The sequence below is a fragment of the Podarcis pityusensis genome (assembly GCF_964106645.2).
Source record: "Podarcis pityusensis genome assembly, chromosome: 1".
Taxonomy (NCBI): domain Eukaryota; kingdom Metazoa; phylum Chordata; class Lepidosauria; order Squamata; family Lacertidae; genus Podarcis; species Podarcis pityusensis.
In genome coordinates, this window is record NC_138028.1 from 3773614 (window position 1) to 3792075 (window position 18462).

Genomic DNA, 18462 nt, shown 5'->3' on the forward strand with positions numbered 1-18462 from the left:
AAGACTGGCCCGTATGGGCAGGGGTACCTTTACCTCGGGTTACATACACTTCAGGTTACATACGGTTCAGGTTACAGACTCCGCTAACCCAGAAATATTAATAGTCCGGCCCTCCACAAGGTCTGAGGGACAGTGGACCGGCCCCCTGCTTAAAAAGTTGCTGACCCCTGCGCTAGATGACCCCCCCAGGTCCCTTCTAACTCTATATAGTGGTACCTTGGGTTACAGACGCTTCAGGTTACATATGCTTCAGGTTACAGACTCTGCTAACCCAGAAATAGTACCTCGGGTTAAGAACTTTGCTTCAGGATGAGAACAGAAATCGTGTTCCAGCGGTGCGGCGGCAGCAGGAGGCCCCATTGGCTAAAGTGGTACCTCAGGTTAAGAAACGTTTCAGGTTAAGAACAGACCTCCAGAACAGAATTAACTTATTAACCAGAGGTACCACTGTAATTCTAGGATTTTCTGGTCCTCTGGGCCCTCAGACATAGCTCAGCCGACTGTCTCTCTTTACTCCCACGTGGATCCTTCTCCCTCAGCTTTCCCTGGTCCTCTCTGACCTGCTCCCACCCTTCCACCCCGCCTGTACCCTTTTCTTCCCATCTCCCCACAGTTCCCTTTTCCTGAGCGTGTTCTCTCAGCACCTAAAGCATCTGTCACTCTTACCCGGCTCAGGAGATCGCCCTGCAGAAGTGTCTGCTGCAGCGCCCCTGGGGCCACCGTTTCCAGTTGCAGGACGTGGCAGAGCTCGGTCAGCTCCTCGTGGCCCAGGGAGCCAGTGCCGGTGACGTCAAAGCTGTCGAAGAGCTCTTTGAGGCGGGCTTCAGACTGGTCCTGCTCAGCTTCATCCATCCCATAGCCCACTGCGCTCAACTGTCGAAGGCAGAGAGAAGAACACCACAAATAGTTAGTTACTCTTGCAAGGACTCCAGAGATGTTGAAGATAATGCATTTCTCTCTCTTGCAACCATAGTTTTGTGGAGACGTAACACCAAACCATGGTTTGCCCTAACTGCGGTTTGTACACCCAGCCATGTGTTCCAGGTGTAGAAGCAGACTGCAGTTTCTGGGGTTCCCCCTCCCCACTTTGCCCAAGAATTCCAGCAAACTATCCTTGCTGGACCATAAAGAAGGCTGATCGCCGAAGAATTGATGCTTTTGAATTCTGGTGCTGGAGGAGACTCTTGAGAGTCCCATTGACTGCAAGAAGATCAAACCTCTCCATTCTGAAGGAAATCAGCCCTGAGTGCTCACTGGAAGGACAGATCCTGAAGCTGAGGCTCCAAGACTTTGGCCACCTCAGGAGAAGAGAAGACTCCCTGGAAAAGACCCTGATGCTGGGAAAGATGGAGGGCACAAGGAGAAGGGGACGACGGAGGACGAGATGGTGGGACAGTGTTCTCGAAGCTACCAGCATGAGTTTGACCAAACTGCGGGAGGCAGTGGAAGACAGGAGTGCCTGGCGTGCTCTGGTCCAGGGGGTCACGAAGAATTGGACACGACTAAACAACAAGATCCTTGACAGTGATCATAGTTTGCCAGTTCAGATGAGACACCAAACAACAGGTTTGCAAACTGCGGTTTCCGGTCCACTCCCAGAAACTGTCCTTGCAAACCCCAGATCCACATTATATCTGAACCATCTCATAGCCTCCAGAGGCAGTTTTGGCAGATATACATTTATTCCTTCCAACTCTAGGGTTCTACAGTGCCGCACTCAACGTCAGGTCCAGTTTTAATTGCCTTGCAGCCAGCAGGCACCAACTGTGCCTCCATCTATTGCCAGGCTTATCTGAATTGCAGAAAGGCTGGCCTCCTCTGGCAAAGAGATCCCTCCATTGTGCAGTTCGGCTCCAGAAAAAAACAATCTTAATTGCCAACAACAAAACCTGAAATGTCTCCATGAAGAAATAATGTCCCCCAGCAGCTTCCAGATCAAAAGTAAGCTCCAGGACAGCAGATAGCACACAGCCCAGTAAGACATCTCTTATCTCTCCCTCGCCTCCAGCTTTCTTTCTGTGAACGCTCCCACCCCTTCCTCTGTTCACCTCCTTTGAGCATTTCTCTAAACTACCTGTTGGAATTATGATGATGGGGTCCTCAAAGGCCCAGGTTTTGCTTTCCATCCCAGGCTCAGTGTCCCCATATTCAACAAAGGATGCAGAGCTGATGGATGCGTTAAAACTGGCTAGAAAGGAAAGCCAGTCTACAGAGCACCAAAACTCCACCTCATCAGCACCACAGCTTTGCATCTGGCCTCCCCAAATGCTTTTTTTAATGTCTGCAATTATGAGAGTTAGGAACTTGTTTTGCTGTATTACTGACGACTGAAGAATGGAGGATGAAGTTAATGGACTATGCAGAATTAGATAAACTAACAGGAAGAATTCGAAACGGGCGGAACCAGAAATTCACGGAAGACTGGAGTAAATTTACGGACTATTTGAAAAGTATTTGTGAAGATCAGACGACGTTTGTAGGTTTGCAAGAAGTTCTGTGAGGAGTATTATTGGAAGTATTGCAAAAACAGAGAAGGGGAAGGATAATTTGTTAAAAGATTTAAAGGTAATATAAAGAAATGTATAAGAAGTGGATAAAACGGTGGATAAAAGAGGTGCTGATGGAAGTCAAAAAAGAATGTATAAGTGATAAGTTTCGTGGTACATTTTATAATTTATATGTTAAAACCAATAAAAATTATTATTTTAAAAAAGGACCTTGTTTTGCTGTAAACTTCTCACGATTCCAAGACACACAGCAAATGCATCATATAAACGCAGATTTGGAAGGAAGTTTGCGGCTGGGATTTATATAGATATATCATCCAAAACCGGTTTGAAGAGAAAGTTGCTCTTGTGCCCAGGCCTCGCTTCTGGTTGAGAGAAGAGGCTGCTAGACTGGATCAGCCCCCAGTTGGATCCAGCAGAGCTCCTCGCATGTTCTTAGCGCAGCGCATACATGCTCCTGTAATCTTGCTCAGCAAACACACGCAGGGCCACTGGGGAACAGATGCAAGGCAGCCTCTTGTGCCTCAACGTAAACAGTCCCTTTGCTTACACCGCATCCATTCATCAAGGAGCAACTCGACTTAGTTTCACTACAGACAAATGGCCCAGGCGAGGTGCGAGTCTCCCCAGAGCCCCACCAAACCCCTGGGAGCTTGAGGTAATGCTTTGTCAAAGGGTATTAGGAAGGAGAAAAACAACCTGACTTGCAGGAACAAACAAGCTCCGGGCAGTTTTAGAAAGACGCTTTTAAAGAGACGAGACAGAGAAGCCAAGCCTCACAACTGGCGATGGCACCAGAACTTTAGCTATTCCCACTTTAGCTATTTAAGTTCTGCAGAAATTGTGGCAGGATGGATTACCAGAGAGTAACTTTCCCCCCAGCACCAGGGTCCTAGCTTCTTACTGAATCAGAAGCTAGGTTTTCTCAAAAGCTGAAAGACACTGATAAACTAATAACATATCAAGAGCAAGTGAGGTCACAGGGCACCAGGCAGAGGGCCTTCTCGGTGGTGGCGCCCGCCCTGTGGAACACCCTCCCATCAGATGTCAAGGAAATAAACAGCTATCTTATTTTTAAAAGACATCTGAAGGCAGCCCTGTTTAGGGAAGTTTTTAATGTTCCATTCTATTTTTAATATTTTGTTGGAAGCCACCCAGAGTGGCTGGGGAATCTCAGCCAGATGGGTGGGGTATAAATAATAAATTATTATATTATTATTATTAAGCAGTGCACAACAAGATGAAAAGGACACAATAAAGAGAAAAACTGGTCAAAATTTACCATAAGATGGAGGGGTGGGGAGAGGGCAAGCCTTGAAAAGCATGCAGAATTAAAAACAGGTCTTCAGCGGATCAGGCCAGTAGCCTATCTAGTCCAGTATCCTGTTCTCATATTCACCAACCAGATGGGAAACCCACAATCAGGATTCGAACACAAGACCCTTCTCCCCTCCTGCAACTGGGATTCAAAAGCATTGCTGCCTCCAACTGCGGAGGGCGATTCTACCCATCCTGGCTGGTTGCCATGAATAGCCCTCTTAGTAGCAGGGGGGGGGACTGTCTGATCTCACCTGGGAGGGGGCTTCAAGGTACCACTCAGAAGACAAGGAAAAGCACCCGGGAGTTTGGAGAGCGGCAGCTGAAGCAGCCCCTGCAGCCGACTCGCTCACCTGTCTGCCTCGGCTTTCTCCAGACCCACAGGAAGCTGGCTGCTACTCTTGTTCTCCCAGGCTGCCGCCACCCCAGAGAGAGAGAACGACAGAGCGAGAGAGAGAAAGAGAGAGAGAGAGAGAGAGAGAGAGAGAGAGAGAGAGAGAGGAGCCTGAGCTCATCAGATGCAGAGCAGGTTCAGGAGACAAAAGAGAGACGAGGCGCCCGCCGTGTGGCCACCTTTGCGTTCTGCTTCTGGGCTTCGTTGGGGCATCTGCGTGGATGGGAAGAAGATGCTGGACCACATCAAGGCTTGGGATGCCTGTGGTCCTCCAAAGGATGCTCCCAGCAACCCCAGCCAGGAGGACCAATGTTCCAGGAAGATGGCTCCAGCAACCTCTGGAGTAAAGAGGGGACCATCGGTCCATTTCGGATTCTCTCCATTTCTCGTTCCTCCCCACTATAGGAGCCAACCTTTAAGGTCCGAAGTCCTTTCAGTCCCCCCCCCCAATAAAATATTTGAGGGGGCCGGGGCCTCCCCTAAGATGATGGGCATTGCCATTTAAATGGTTTGTGCACGCCATGTCTTGCAATCGATTATGCAGGCTGGGGCTTACTGCCACCCATACTTTATTCAAGTTGGCACCACTGCTCCCCCCCGGAGAAAAAAAATCATAATTTCAGTGCATCTGTTTAGGATGCTGTTTTCGTAATGTCGTTATGAACAGATTAAGGCTGAATCCTGACAAGACAGAAGTACTGTTTTGGGGGGACAGGAGGCGGGTGGGTGTGGAGGACTCTCTGGTCCTGAATGGGGCAACTGTGACCCTGAAGGACCAAGTGCGCAGCCTGGGAGTCATTGTGGACTCACAGCTGTCCATGGAGGCACAGGTCAATTCTGTGTCCAGGGCAGCTGTTTACCAGCTTCATCTGGTACGCAGGATGAGACTCCACCTGCCCGCGGACTGTCTCGCCAGAGTGGTGCATGCTCTAGTTATATCCCGCTTGGACTACTGCAATGCGCTCTACACGGGGCCACCTTTGAAGGTGACCCGGAAACTACAACTAATCCAGAATGCGGCAGCTAGACTGGTGACTGGGAGCAGCTGCTGAGACCACATAACACCGGTCCTGAAAGACCTACATTGGCTCCCAGTATGTTTCTGAGCACAATTCAAAGTGTTGGTGCTGACCTTGAAAGCCCTAAACGGCCTCGGCCCAGTATACCTGAAGGAGCGTCTCCACCCCCATCGTTCTGCCCAGACGCTGAGGTCCAGCGCCAAGGGCCTTCTGGCGGTTCCCTCGTTGCGAGAAGCCAAGTTACGGGAACCAGGCAGAGGGCCTTCTCAGTAGTGGCACCCGCCCTGTGGAATGCCCTCCCATCAGATGTCAAAGAGAAGAACAAGTACCAGACTTTTAGAAGACATCTGAAGGCAGCCCTGTTTAGGGAAGCTTTTAATGCTTAACAGACCACTGTATTTTAATACTTTGTTGGAAGCCACCCAGAGTGGCTGGGGAAGCCGAGCCAGATGGGCAGGCTATAAATAATAAACCTTCATTATTATTATTATTATTATTATTATTATTATTATTATTAATTATTATTATTACTATTTATCAACATTTTAGTGCAAATTTCCCCCAATGTTTTTCTTTTAATTTCATTTAATTTAGCCCACCCTTCTCTTCCAAAGAGCTCAGGGTGTCCCGTATGGCATTGCCCCTCCTCATTTGATTCCCACAACATTTGATTCCTTCCCTGGGAGGTAGGGAAGGCCTCCTTTGCACTGGGCACACAATACTTTTGCAGAAGAACACCATGGGCAAATGATGCCACAGGGAGGGGACGGTAGGTATTCCTGCCCCATGCTGCTGCTGCCGACTTCTTCCTCCAAACATGCTATTTTGCTTTATCCCTTTTAAATCCCAGATAATCTCTGGTTATCCACAAACAGGTAAAACGAGATAGAAGGACTTTCACCAGCGGGGAGTGAGCGTGGGAGGAAAACCTGCTCGGGATCAACATTTTTAGAAAGGAAAAGGGGAAAAAGGAGGCGCATTTGTCAAAGTTAATTATTTCTAAGCAAAGCAGGAGTGCAAAGCGATATGATCCCCGCTGCCTTTCTGGTACTGGTATGTTACTCAACCAGGACTAGAGCCATGAAAAGCCTTCACTGGAACATAATGACCACTGTATTTTTGAACTAGGTGCCACAGAAAGCACTATAGCTGGCAGGTGGGGGGGTCTGCATTCCCCCCCCCTACACCTAGGTGATGCCACCTCCCCGCTTTCTTTCAAACCCCTCCTCAAGGAGCCCTTCCCATTTCCCACAAAGCCTTTGGCACAATCCCCAGGCCACATTCCTGGCAATAAATTTCAGACTGTAAGCGCCTCTGGGGCAGGGACCTATCTTGCGGTTTTTGCATCGTTCACATTAGGGATGCAGGAACCTGCCTTGTACAGAGTCAGGCCAAAGGCTCAGTTCACACAGACTGGCAGTGGCTCTCCAGGAAGTCGGACACGAATCATTCTCAGCCACTCCTGGAGATGCAATGATATATACAGGCCATTAACACGAACAGGAAGCCTCTGGATTGCAAGTAATGGGATATATACTAGGACTCAGGTCCTCCCCCTTTGCCTGAGCAACAAAGGGTGGTCTTTTGTAGCTTAAGGTCTCGTCCTAAGTCCCACCAATTCATCCAGCAAACCCTGGAAGGGTGAATTTGCTTTATAAGGTTATTTATGAGCCATTCTGACCCAAATGTTCCCCCCAAGGTGACTTACAGTTTAGATTTAACAGAGTATGAAGACCTCTGACAAAATGCAGGTTCCTCACTTTATTAGCCACTTCCTTCTGTGTGAATTCGGACAAGATCGGGAAGCTTCACTCACGCTTAGTATAATGTCCTAACCAATTTGCAAGCTGGAATCCTAAACCATGGTTTGATATAGCTTTGCTAGTTTTGATAAAGACATCCCTAGTTGTATTTAAGGATGATTTGGAGGAGGAGGGGAAAGAGGCAGCGATATCAGGAATGAAATCGTAGAATGGTATTGCTGGAAGGGGACCCAAGGGTCATCTAGCCCAACCCCCTGAAATGCAGGAATCGCAGCTAAAGAAACCCGGACAGGTGGCCATTGAACCTTTGTTCGAAAACCTCCAGTGAAGGAGAGGCCACCACCTTGCAAAAGAATCTGTTCCACCGTTGCACAGCCCTCGTCCCAGAAAGCTCTTCCTAATGTTTCGCCAGAATCTCCTTTCTTGTCATTTGAATCTGTTCGTTTGGGTCCTAACCTCTGGAGCAGGAGAAAACAAGCTTGCTCCCTCTTCCATGGGGCAACCCTTGAGGTATTTGAAGATGGCTATCCTATCTCCTCTCAGTCTCCTCTTTCCCAGGCTAAACATACCCAGCTCCTTCAACCATTCCTCATAAGGTGTGGGATGTGAAACACAAGAGCAGTCAAGTACAACATTCCTAGAGTGAACACGTTTACACATGGGGAGGAATGTTTGTCCAGCCAGCAGGTAAACTTCCTGTTTCCTTTTGGGCTGGGACAGACTTCCTCTGCATGTGACTAGAGGTGGGCGTGGCCTCACCTGTGCAGGTAATGAGAAAAGCACAGGGCAGGGCAGCCATCTCTCTCTCTGACTACTTTCGTCGAAGAAGCAACATCTGCTTAACCAAAGATGTTCTCTTGGACTCCAGCCAAGAGAGGACAAAGGGACTGTCTCCTTATGAGATAGTTTCCAGGTGTATGTAACTTTTCTAAGCTAAGTCTGCCTTCTGGGATCTGATTGTGAACAGAATGTGAGTTGAGTAAACTCTTTTTTATACTTTTATAGAATACTGTGTCATGTCTTATCTTTTATGAGGGAATAAGGGGGAAATACCAGAACAGTTATTATAGAGGCTTTAGCGAGCCTGAGCAAACGCATCCACTGTGAGTTTAAAAAGTGAGAATGTTACTCTGCTAAAATTGTGAACTTGTTAACACAAGTTGGAAAGGCTATAATCAAACAATATATCCTCTCCTGCATCCCTGAACATTCCCACATCAGGCTTGGTTTCCAGACCCTTGATCATCTTGGTCGCCCTCCTCTGCACACCTTACAACTTGTCAATATCCTTCCTAAACTGCGGCACCCGGAACCGGACACACGACTCCAGGTGTGGTCTGACCAAGGCAGAATCAGGTGGGACTATCAAATCATAGAATTGTAGAGTTGGAAGTGACCCCTAAGGGTCATTTAGTACAACCCCCTGCAATGCAGGCATCTCAGCTCAAGCATCCATGCCAGATGGCCATCCAAGCATCTTAAAATCCTCCAAGGAAGGCGAGTCCACCGTCTCCCTTGGTTACTTCCCTTGAGCTGGACCCGCGACTTCTGTTGACGCAGCCTGGACTTGCATTGGTAGTAGTGGTAATCACAATAATAATATAAACCACGTTTCGACTTAGCTTTTGAAAAACGCACCTGGGAGATTTGGAGGAGGTTGAGGAAGAGATGTCAAAGAGCCGGGGGAAAGGGAGGGGGCTCCAAATCACCAAAACAAAAGGCAGCGTTTCGACGTGGGCCTTTTCATCTCCCCTCCAGATGGCCGGGCAGCTGAGAGCGGGGCTGGAATGCCTGGACTGCTTTGCCGTCTGCTCAATTGCTCCCCATCCAGAGATGCAATAATAGGCCAGGCATGACCAGCCCTCGGCCACAGCTGGCAGAGCGGGGAGCAGCCGAGTCCGGTCAAATCTGCACCAGGTGCTCTTGCACAGATCCGGCCCCTTTCAAGGCTTGCTCCTGCTGGCCTGCGCTGCTTTATCTTCAAAAAGAGAGTCACGGATATCTGGGAGAGAAATTCGTCCGGACCTCCCAGACCCCGCTAACGCAGTACCACTCCCCCTCCATCCACGCACAACCTGGCTGTCCGTGTCGTGACTTCAATTCTCCCCAAGTTGGTCTCTCTCTTTTTTTTAAGTTGGAACAGATGGCTCAGCAAGGAAAGCCTTGCAAGATCTGCTCGCTTGACCGTAAGGCCGGTGGCTATTTTAAGACTGCCTCTTACTCCCACGCTCTGGTGGAAAGGTATTAAGGAAACACCAGGTTTCTAGGAGACGGAAGAACGAGATGCGGCGCTTTGCTTCATTAAGAAAAGGGAGCAAACATATTCATAGAACAGGAAAGTTGGAAGGGACCAGTTTTCCAATCTGTTAAGGTCATCTTGAATTGGAATTCTCTCTTCTGCAGCACTGGCTACCTCTCTCAATCTGGTGTCATCAGCAAATTGGATGAGCATCCCCTCAATTCCTTCATTTACAAAGACGTTGAACAACAAGGGGCCCAGGACAGAACCCTGTGGCACCCCACTTCTTGTTTTTTTCCAGGACGATGAGGAACCATGAATGAGTACTCTTTGGGTTCAGTCAGTCAACCAGCTACAAAGCCACCTTACAGTTACCTCGTCCAAGCCACATTTTACCAGTTTCCTTGCAATAATTTCAAGGGCGACTTTGTCAAAAGCCCTACTGAAATCAAGATACACTAGGTCCACAGCATTTCCCTGATCCACCAAGCTTGTAAACTCTATAATGAGGCAGAGTTCAAGGACACACCTGAGCCAACGCATGAAAGCCACTTCCACCCTGCAAAGGAGATGGTGTTGCCATCCACGCGATTGAGGGAATCTCCAGCCGCGTCACCCCCTGGCCAGCCAATCGGCTGGCTCTGGGGGCGTGGCCTGCCCTATTTAACGCTGGCGTGGCCGGAGATCTCCCTCTTTTGCTGCCTCCAGCTGCTCCGGTTTTCCCACCCTCCCGTCCTATAAGGTTTTGCCTTTGACCTTGCCATGGACCTCGGTTGGTCGCCGTTGAGGGGCCTGGTAGGAATTTTTCCACTTGGCAAATTGGCACCTGCCACTTGGTTTTCGCCTACCTCGTAGGAAATCGTCACAACTTTCTGGGTATTGGTGGTTGGGCATTGGTATTGCTCTGTAGATGGAAGAGGGGAGGAAGCGCCATCACCTGCCCCACATATTGAAGAGTAGTCCGGTAAAGGATTCCGGGGGGCGTGGCCCTGTCCAAAGCCTAGGGAGGTGAGGGCCTAAGGCCCGCCCCCTATCGGTGACCCCGGGGGAGTTCCTAGTTGATGTGCATCAGCAGGACTCCCCCTACTGGTGGTTAACCCTTCCCGGACTTCCAGCAGATGAGCTGGAGTCGGATATAGTCGGTTAGGACCAATGCCTAAGCCAATACCGCTCATCACCTGTAACCAATAAAAGTTGTGGCCTTTTTTTAGCCCATTAACCTTAATAAGTGCATCATGTGTCTTTATTTCCACTGGGGGGAGGCGGGAACTCGCCACACAAGCGAGATGGGTGAGACATGTGGCCTCAAGGACCAGGAAGAGAGGCATGGAGGCGCACATTTGGCCCCTGGGCACAGGGTTCTCCACCCATGTCATAGGGCATGAGTGGCCAGCCTGAACTGGCACAGAAGCCAGCGTTGGAGGACTTCTGGACGATCTCTGCCTGGTTTGGCTCTCAACATTTACTTATTTGCTGATCTGTCGGGGGGGGGGGGAGTGGAATATAAATAAATATAAGAATAATAATGTACCTGAGGCCAACCGCCCACCCCAAAGACAGGTCAGGAAGCTCCTTCCCTCTCTTATAAACTCTGAATGGGGACGGGAGGAAATAGTTTTGATACTGCGAGAAGCCAAGTTACAGGGAACCAGGCAGAGGGCCTTCTTGGTGGTGGCATCCGCCCTGTAGAACGCTCTCCCACCAGATGTCAAAGAGAACAACTACCAGACTTTTAGAAGACATCTGAAGGCGGCCCTGTTCAAGGAAGCTTTTAATGTTTGATGCATTACTGTATTTTAATACTTTGTTGGAAGCTGCCCAGAGTGGCTGGGGAAGCCCAGCCAGATGGGTAGGGTCTAAATAATAAATTATTATTATTATTATTAATAGGTCTGGGAGAGCCGGCTCCCACGGAGGCTGTGTGCCTAGCGCCTTCACCCCCTTCTTACGAACTTGGGGGTGATTTATGGCAACCGCAGACAAGGCAGTGTTTCCCCATTCCCTAGGGTAACTATTGGGAGGCTGCATACTCCCATATCAGCCTCTTAATTACCCCGTGTGAGACGGAGAGATGGTATTGTCGGCCATCTTCCAATGCGCCCCAAGGGGGTCCATCTGGTCCAGCATCCTGTTCTCACAGGGACTGACCAGAGCAACCTGCAAGCAGGACCAGCATTCAGGAGCATCTCTGGCTCCAGCTGTACGGGGAACCAGGCAGAGGGCCTTCTCGGTGGTGGCACCCGCCCTGTGGAACGCCCTCCCACCAGATGTCAAAGAGAAAAACAACTACCAGACAACTAGAAGACATCTGAAGGCAGCCCTGTTTAGGGAAGCTTTTAATGTTTGATGCATTACTATATTTTAATACTTTGTTGGAAGCCGCCCAGAGTGGCTGGGGAAGCCCAGCCAGATGGGTAGGGTGTAAATAATAAATTATTATTATTATTATTAATAGGTGAGAATGAAGTTTGTCTCCAGTCTTAACTTGAGGGGGAAAGACGTAACAGGTGTCGGATGTGTAATGAAACACTCTGGTTGTGAAACCCACCAATGTGCTGCAAAGCTTGGTTTGCTAGTTGAGATACCATGGTAGGCTATAGAGTCCAAAAGAAATGACAATTAATATTCCAAGGCCTACACCATGGGTAGGCAAACTAAGGCCTGGGGGCTGGATCCGGCCCAATCGCCTTCTCAGTCCAGCCCGCGGATGATCCGGGAATCAGCATGTTTTTACATGAGTAGAATGTGTCCTTTTATTTAAAATGCATCTCTGGGTTATTTGTGGGGCCTGCCTGGTGTTTTTACATGAGTAGAATACAGTGGTACCTCGGGTTACATACGCTTCAGGTTACAGACTTCGCTAACCCAGAAATATTACCTCGGGTTAAGAACTTTGCTTCAGGATAAGAACAGAAATTGTGCTCCAGCGGTGTGGCAGCAGCAGGAGGCCCCATTAGCTAAAGTGGTGCTTCAGGTTAAGAACAGTTTCAGGTTAAGAACAGACCTCCGGAACGAATTAAGTACTTAACCATGGGTACCACTGTATGTGCTTTTATTTAAAAAGCATCTCTGGGTTATTTGTGGGGCATAGGAATTTGTTCATTTAAAATATATATATAAAGTCCAACCCCCCACAAGGTCTGAGGGACAGTGGACTGGCCCCCTGCTGAAAAAGTATGCTGACCCCTGGCCTACACGATCTGTTATGATACAGTGTTATGATACACTCTGTTATGTTATCTGTTATGATACAGTGTTCGAGCTTTGAGATTGTAAATGATCTGCCTCAGATGAAGGCAGCTTCCAAAGGACATGTCCTCTTGCAGCAATAGAACTGCTGGCACATTTGCAAAGCTAAGCAGGGTCTGGTCTGGTTTCAGATTGGACGAGGGACCCTGTGTTGAGATTCCTGCATTGCAGGGGGTTGGACTGGATGACCATCGGGGTCCCTTCCAATTCTTGGGCATGTTTAGCCTGGAGAAGAGGAGGTTAAGGGGTGATATGATAGCCATGTTCAAATATATAAAAGGATTTCACATAGAGGAGGGAGAAAGGTTGTTCTCTGCTGCTCCAGAGAAGCGGACACGGAGCAATGGATCCAAACTACAAGAAAGAAGATTCCACCTAAACATTAGGAAGAACTTCCTGACAGTAAGAGCTGTTTGACAGTGGAATTTGCTGCCAAGGAGTGTGGTGGAGTCTCCTTCTTTGGAGGTCTTTAAGCAGAGGCTTGACAACCATATGTCAGGAGTGCTCTGATGGTGTTTCCTGCTTGGCAGGGGGTTGGACTCGATGGCCCTTGTGGTCTCTTCCAACTCTATGATTCTATGATTCTATGATTCTACGATTCTTGCACCTTTGGGCCTCGGACTCAAAACGGGAAGATCTCAAGCTCCACATACAGGTGAACTTAATGAGGCCTCCTAAGAATAATGGCATTAGCTCATCACAAATCAATCCTTTAGAGAGGACGCTTGCAAACAAAACATGGTTATCGCAGCGGGTGGGAAGAGGAGGAGGAGGAGGAGGAGGAGAGGGACAGAGAGCTCAGGCCAACATGCCGGCTTTTGTTCAAGCGACTATCAGAGAGTTTCAAGGGTACAAAACAGCACTAGCATTGGACATTTTCCTGGGCAAGAGCCCAATTCATCCCATACGTGGAACTGAGCACAGGGGTTAGTGGGTGGGCATAGATTCAGGTGAAGCAAGGAAGAAACAGCTTAATGTTTAGGGAAGTTTTTTTAATGACTGGCGTTTTAATGTATTTTTAATCTCCTGTTGGAAGCCACCCAGAGTGGCTGGGGAGACCCAGTCAGATGGGCAGGGTACAAGTAATAAATTATTATTACATTATTATTATTAATGAGGACTAGCTTCTGGAACACGGCAGCCACCCGACCCCCTGTGTTTTACTCAGAAGGAAAATGGCACCCCACTTCCTAGATGATATGGGGAGTCTACCCTATAAAAAGCATGATTCAGAATAGTGGTTTGCAAACTCCACTACAGAAGATAATAGCACAACAAAATTGAAAACAGACACCATTAACTGCACATTTATTCAAAATCCAATTGAGACTATGTAGTTTAATTAATTCGACAACACTGATGTTGAGCTTGATCCAGCAATAGCAGCTATTATCAATAAGTGGCTATTTTGCGACTTGCGGCGGCTCAGAATCGTAAATACAAACTCACGTGTAATAGGGGTAAGAGCGGTAAAATGTTAAACGCAAAGCAAAGAAGGCATTTCTAGTCTGTTCAGTCGTAAATAAGTGATTGAGATGCCCAGAAGATGGGAATGTAAAAAAGTAAAGAACTTCTGGGAAATGATATATAATGAGATGAAAGAGATGTTGATATATACATTAAAAAAAAACCAACCAGAAGCATTTTTACTTGGTATTATAGGTCAGGACATTAATAGGCAAGATGTTAAATTGTTTTTATATGCAACAACTGCGGCAAGAGTATTGTTAGCCCAGAAATGGAAACAAGAAGAAATTCAGACGAAAGAAGAATGGCAGACGAAAATAATGGACTATGCAGAATTGGACAAAATGACAGGAAGGATTCGAAACCTGTGGGACCAGAGATTTACCGAAGATTGGAAGACATATATGAATTATTTGAAGAGCAACTGTAATCAACAAATTATGCTAGTAGGACTACAAGAAGTTTCGTAAGGAGGAATATATGAAGTGCTACAAAGTAGATAAAGAATAGAGATATTGGTTATGAGTTTGAAATGTAACAGGGAAAATAAGAAATGTATACTAAGAGATTAGATTGGAAAATTTCACCTGGCTTGCTTCCAGGCCCCAGTTCACAGAACCATAGAACTGAAGTCTTGGAAGGGACCCCGAGGGTCATCTAGTCCAACCCCGTGCAATGCAGGAATACACAGGGATCAAACCTATAACCTTGGCACAATCAGCACCATGCTCCAATCAGCTGAGCTATCCAGGCTCCTGGTGCTGCTTTTACAGGAACACAGGAAGCTGCCTTTTGCAGCACTGAACCGCTGGGGTCCCTCAAGCTCAGTATGGCCAACACTGGCTGGCAGCAGCTCTCCAGGCGATATTCCCTATATGAAGATGCAATATTGGACTGACCTTCTTTATACCTAGCAAAGGCTGGACCACTGAGTTACGGCTCTTCCCCTTTCATCCTCTAGATCTAGAACATTTCAGGGCTTGTGACCAAGAGACGGGCTCTCCCTGTAAATGAGGGTTAAATCATCTCCAGGAGCCAAGACAGGTACAGAACTCTTACTATCAGGAAGTTCATCCTAATATTTGGTCAGCATTTCTTTTCTTTTCATTTGGACCCACCGGTTCGGGTCCTACCCTCTGGAGACGCAGAATACAAGCTTGTTCCACCTTCCATGTAGTAGTCCTTCAGATTTTTTTGAAGGTGTCTATCCTGTCTCAGTCTGCTCTTTTCCTCAACCCTTCCTTGGTTTCCAGACCCATGATCAGGGCCAGATTTAGGTTTGATAAGGCCCTAAGCGAAAAGCAATGACAAACCTAGACAGCATCTTAAAAAGCAGAGACATCACCTTGCCAACAAAGGCCCGTATAGTTAAAGCCATGGGTTTCCCAGTAGTGATGTATGGAAGTGAGAGCTGGACCATCAAGAAGGCTGATCGTCGAAGAATGGATGCTTTTGAATTATGGTGCTGGAGGAGACGAGAGAGAGAGAGAGAGAGAGAGAGAGAGAGAGAGAGAGAGAACGTATCCATTCTGAAGGAAATCAGCCCTGAGTGCTCACTGGAAGGACAGATCCTGAAGCTGAGGCTCCAAGACTTTGGCCGCCTCATGAGAAGAGAAGACTCCCTGGAAAAGACCCTGATGTTGGGAAAGATGGAGGGCACAAGGAGAAGGGGACGACGGAGGGCGAGATGGTGGGACAGTGTTCTCGAAGCTACCAGCATGAGTTTGACCAAACTGCGGGAGGCAGTGGAAGACAGGAGTGCTTGGCGTGCTCTGGTCCATGGGGTCACGAAGAGTCGGACACGACTAAACGACTAAACAACAACAACAACCTGTCTCAGTCTGCTCTTTTCCTCAACCCTTCCTTGGTTTCCAGACCCATGATCAGGGCCAGATTTAGGTTTGATAAGGCCCTCAGCTCCTGCAGGTAATGGTGCCCTCTCTATGTCCAGCTGTCCTTTGTCAACAACAAATTGTCGCTGGTTTTTGTGTTGAATATATGCTATATGGTAATTTATGGACCTGATAGGTATCGAAAGCCATTTGCACATAAAATAGGTATTTTATCAAAGTAATTGTTGAACTGAAATACAATTAAGAAGATGTACATTAATAGTGAAATACAATTAAGAAGAAGTATATTTTGGGGGGGCCGCAAGAGAGTGGGGCCCTAAGCTATAGCTTGTTTAGCTTATACGTAAATCTGACACTGCCTGTGATCATCTTGGCTGCCCTCCTCTCCACACATTCCAGCTTCTGAACCTCCCTGCATGCAGAAAGCTAAAACATCAGGTCCTTCCCTGACTTGCTAGCTCTTCGCATGCAGGGGGATTATCACAAAGGGATGCTTCCACACAAGCCACCCCAAAGCACCTTCGCTGAACTTGGAATAAATCCATTTCGTCCTTCCAGGACTTCACAGCGGCTTGGCTTTCCCAAAGCTCACGTCCCCAGACTACAAATTTAAACGTTATTTAATGCAGACTCTTTCTATGGGGCGCCCAGGCCATGCTGGGACTGAATGATGACTCTGGAAAGGAGCAGTTCTTCAAAGGAACTGGAGCCCAGAGCGAAGACGGAGGAGCAGACAGCTCCCTCATATTTCCCACCGCTCTCAATTACTTCCCAGGCTGCAGGTGTTAGGGATTGATTAATCGTCAAGTAGTCAGGCAATTAACAACCTCTTAATTGAGCAGTCGGGTGTCACCACATCAGAGCGAGGAAGCAGAACTCTCAGGAAGCAGGTATCAAGGTTGCAGCCTTTTGTGCCGATGGGTTCTGGGGGGTGGGGAGGACCCCAAATCACTTCTGGGGCTGGCTTGCATATAGGTCTACTCTGAAGTCATGCATTCGGACAAGACTCTGTCAACCTTCCAAGATACACATGCAAATGTCACACAGAATTAACAGCAGTGGCAGCTCGATTAGAAAGTCCCACATTCGGATCCTGCCTTCTCCAGGCAGGGCCAGGAATGTCCCCATCTGAAACCCTGAACAGCTGCTGCCAGTCAGGGTAGGTAGATAGATAATTTATTACAGTCGGAGACCAGCTTATAAAACACACTTGAGGATACAGTCCCAGAAGGAAAACAAACATTTAACACAATGTACAACAATAAATTTGAAATTTATAAATGCGATAAGCATATAGACACTTAAACTTTAAGATTAGCTACCACAGAGAGCTTCTTGGACTCCATGATCACTGCAGATGGTGACAGCATCCACGAAATCAAAAGACGCCTGCTTCTTGGGAGAAAAGCAATGACAAACCTAGACAGCATCTTTAAAAGTAGAGACATCACCTTGCCAACAAAGGTCCGTATAGTTCAAGCTCTTGTTTTCCCAGTAGTGATGTATGGAAGTGAGAGCTGGACCCTAAAGAAGGCTGATTGCTGAAGAATTGATGCTTTTGAATTCTGGTGCTGGAGGAGACTCTTGAGAGTCCCATGGACTGCAAGAGGATCCAACCTCTCCATTCTGAAGGAAATCAGCCCTGAGTGCCCACTGGAAGGACAGATCCTGAAGCTGAGACTCCAATACTTTGGCCACCTCATGAGAAGAGAAGACTCCCTGGAAAAGACCCTGATGTTGGGAAAGATGGAGGGCACAAGGAGAAGGGGACGACAGAGGACGAGATGGTGGGACAGTGTTCTCAAAGCTACAAACATGAGTCTGACCAAACTGCGGGAGGCAGTGGAAGACAGGAGTGCCTGGCGTGCTCTGGTCCATGGGGTCACGAAGTGTCAGACACAACTAAACAACAACAACAACTACAGAGAGATGACCCAGAGTCACCCATGGAAACGAGTTTGGGGATTTTCTTAACGAACTAGTTTGGTTTGTGGGATGGTCTGCGCCTACAGATCTGTACACAGAATCTGGCAACCATCCGGGTCATCTTATGATCTTTGCCTAATAGGAAATGGTCAAATTTTTGCTTTTCCGGAGGTCAGCAAGCCTCACCAGCAGGGGATCAATGGTCTTACTACGTGCCTCTTCATAAAAGGGACATCTAAAGAACAAGTGCTCTGGGCTTCCTATCTCCCCCAATGAACAGGCGCAAAGTCTCTGAGCGTATGGGACTTTTTAAAAGGATCCTTCCAGGACCCGCAAGGGCAGAGCCGAGCTATCAGGGTACGTAACACTTAGCTATATGGCCCCCTTATGGTCTGACTATAAGAACCTAAGTAGAGCCTTCAGGATCAGGCCAGTGACCATCTAGTCCAGCATACTGTTCTCACACTGGCCAGCTAGATGCAGAGGAAACCAGGATCCGATCACAAGAGCAACACGCCCTTCCTGTGGTTTCCAACAACTGGTATTCAGAAGCATCGCTGTCTTCAACTGGGGAGGCGGATCAGAGCCCCCATGGCAGCTTTTGAGGTTCATAGGCTCTGTGTTGACCCATAAGACTCTGGCACTAGACAGCCAGCGGGTCTAAACTTCTGCTGAAAATATTTCCATTCTACCAGGCCTACGCAGGCCATTGGGAGAATAAATCTTTC

The 18462-nt window shown here is 47.9% G+C and overlaps 1 protein-coding gene across 11 annotated transcripts in view; it reads right to left on the minus strand.

Moving 5' to 3' along the window:
* Positions 1-18462, minus strand: part of NIN (ninein) — a gene marked incomplete at its 3' end in the record, with an annotated part of 126052 nt that overhangs the window by 102059 nt on the left and 5531 nt on the right. For all 11 annotated transcript variants that reach the window (XM_081002309.1, XM_081002306.1, XM_081002305.1 and 8 more), the window contains exon 3: positions 667-873. In XM_081002309.1, the coding sequence (XP_080858435.1) occupies positions 667-852 (186 nt within the window). In that variant the 5' untranslated portion in view covers positions 853-873. The remainder of the gene's footprint in view (positions 1-666; positions 874-18462) is intronic.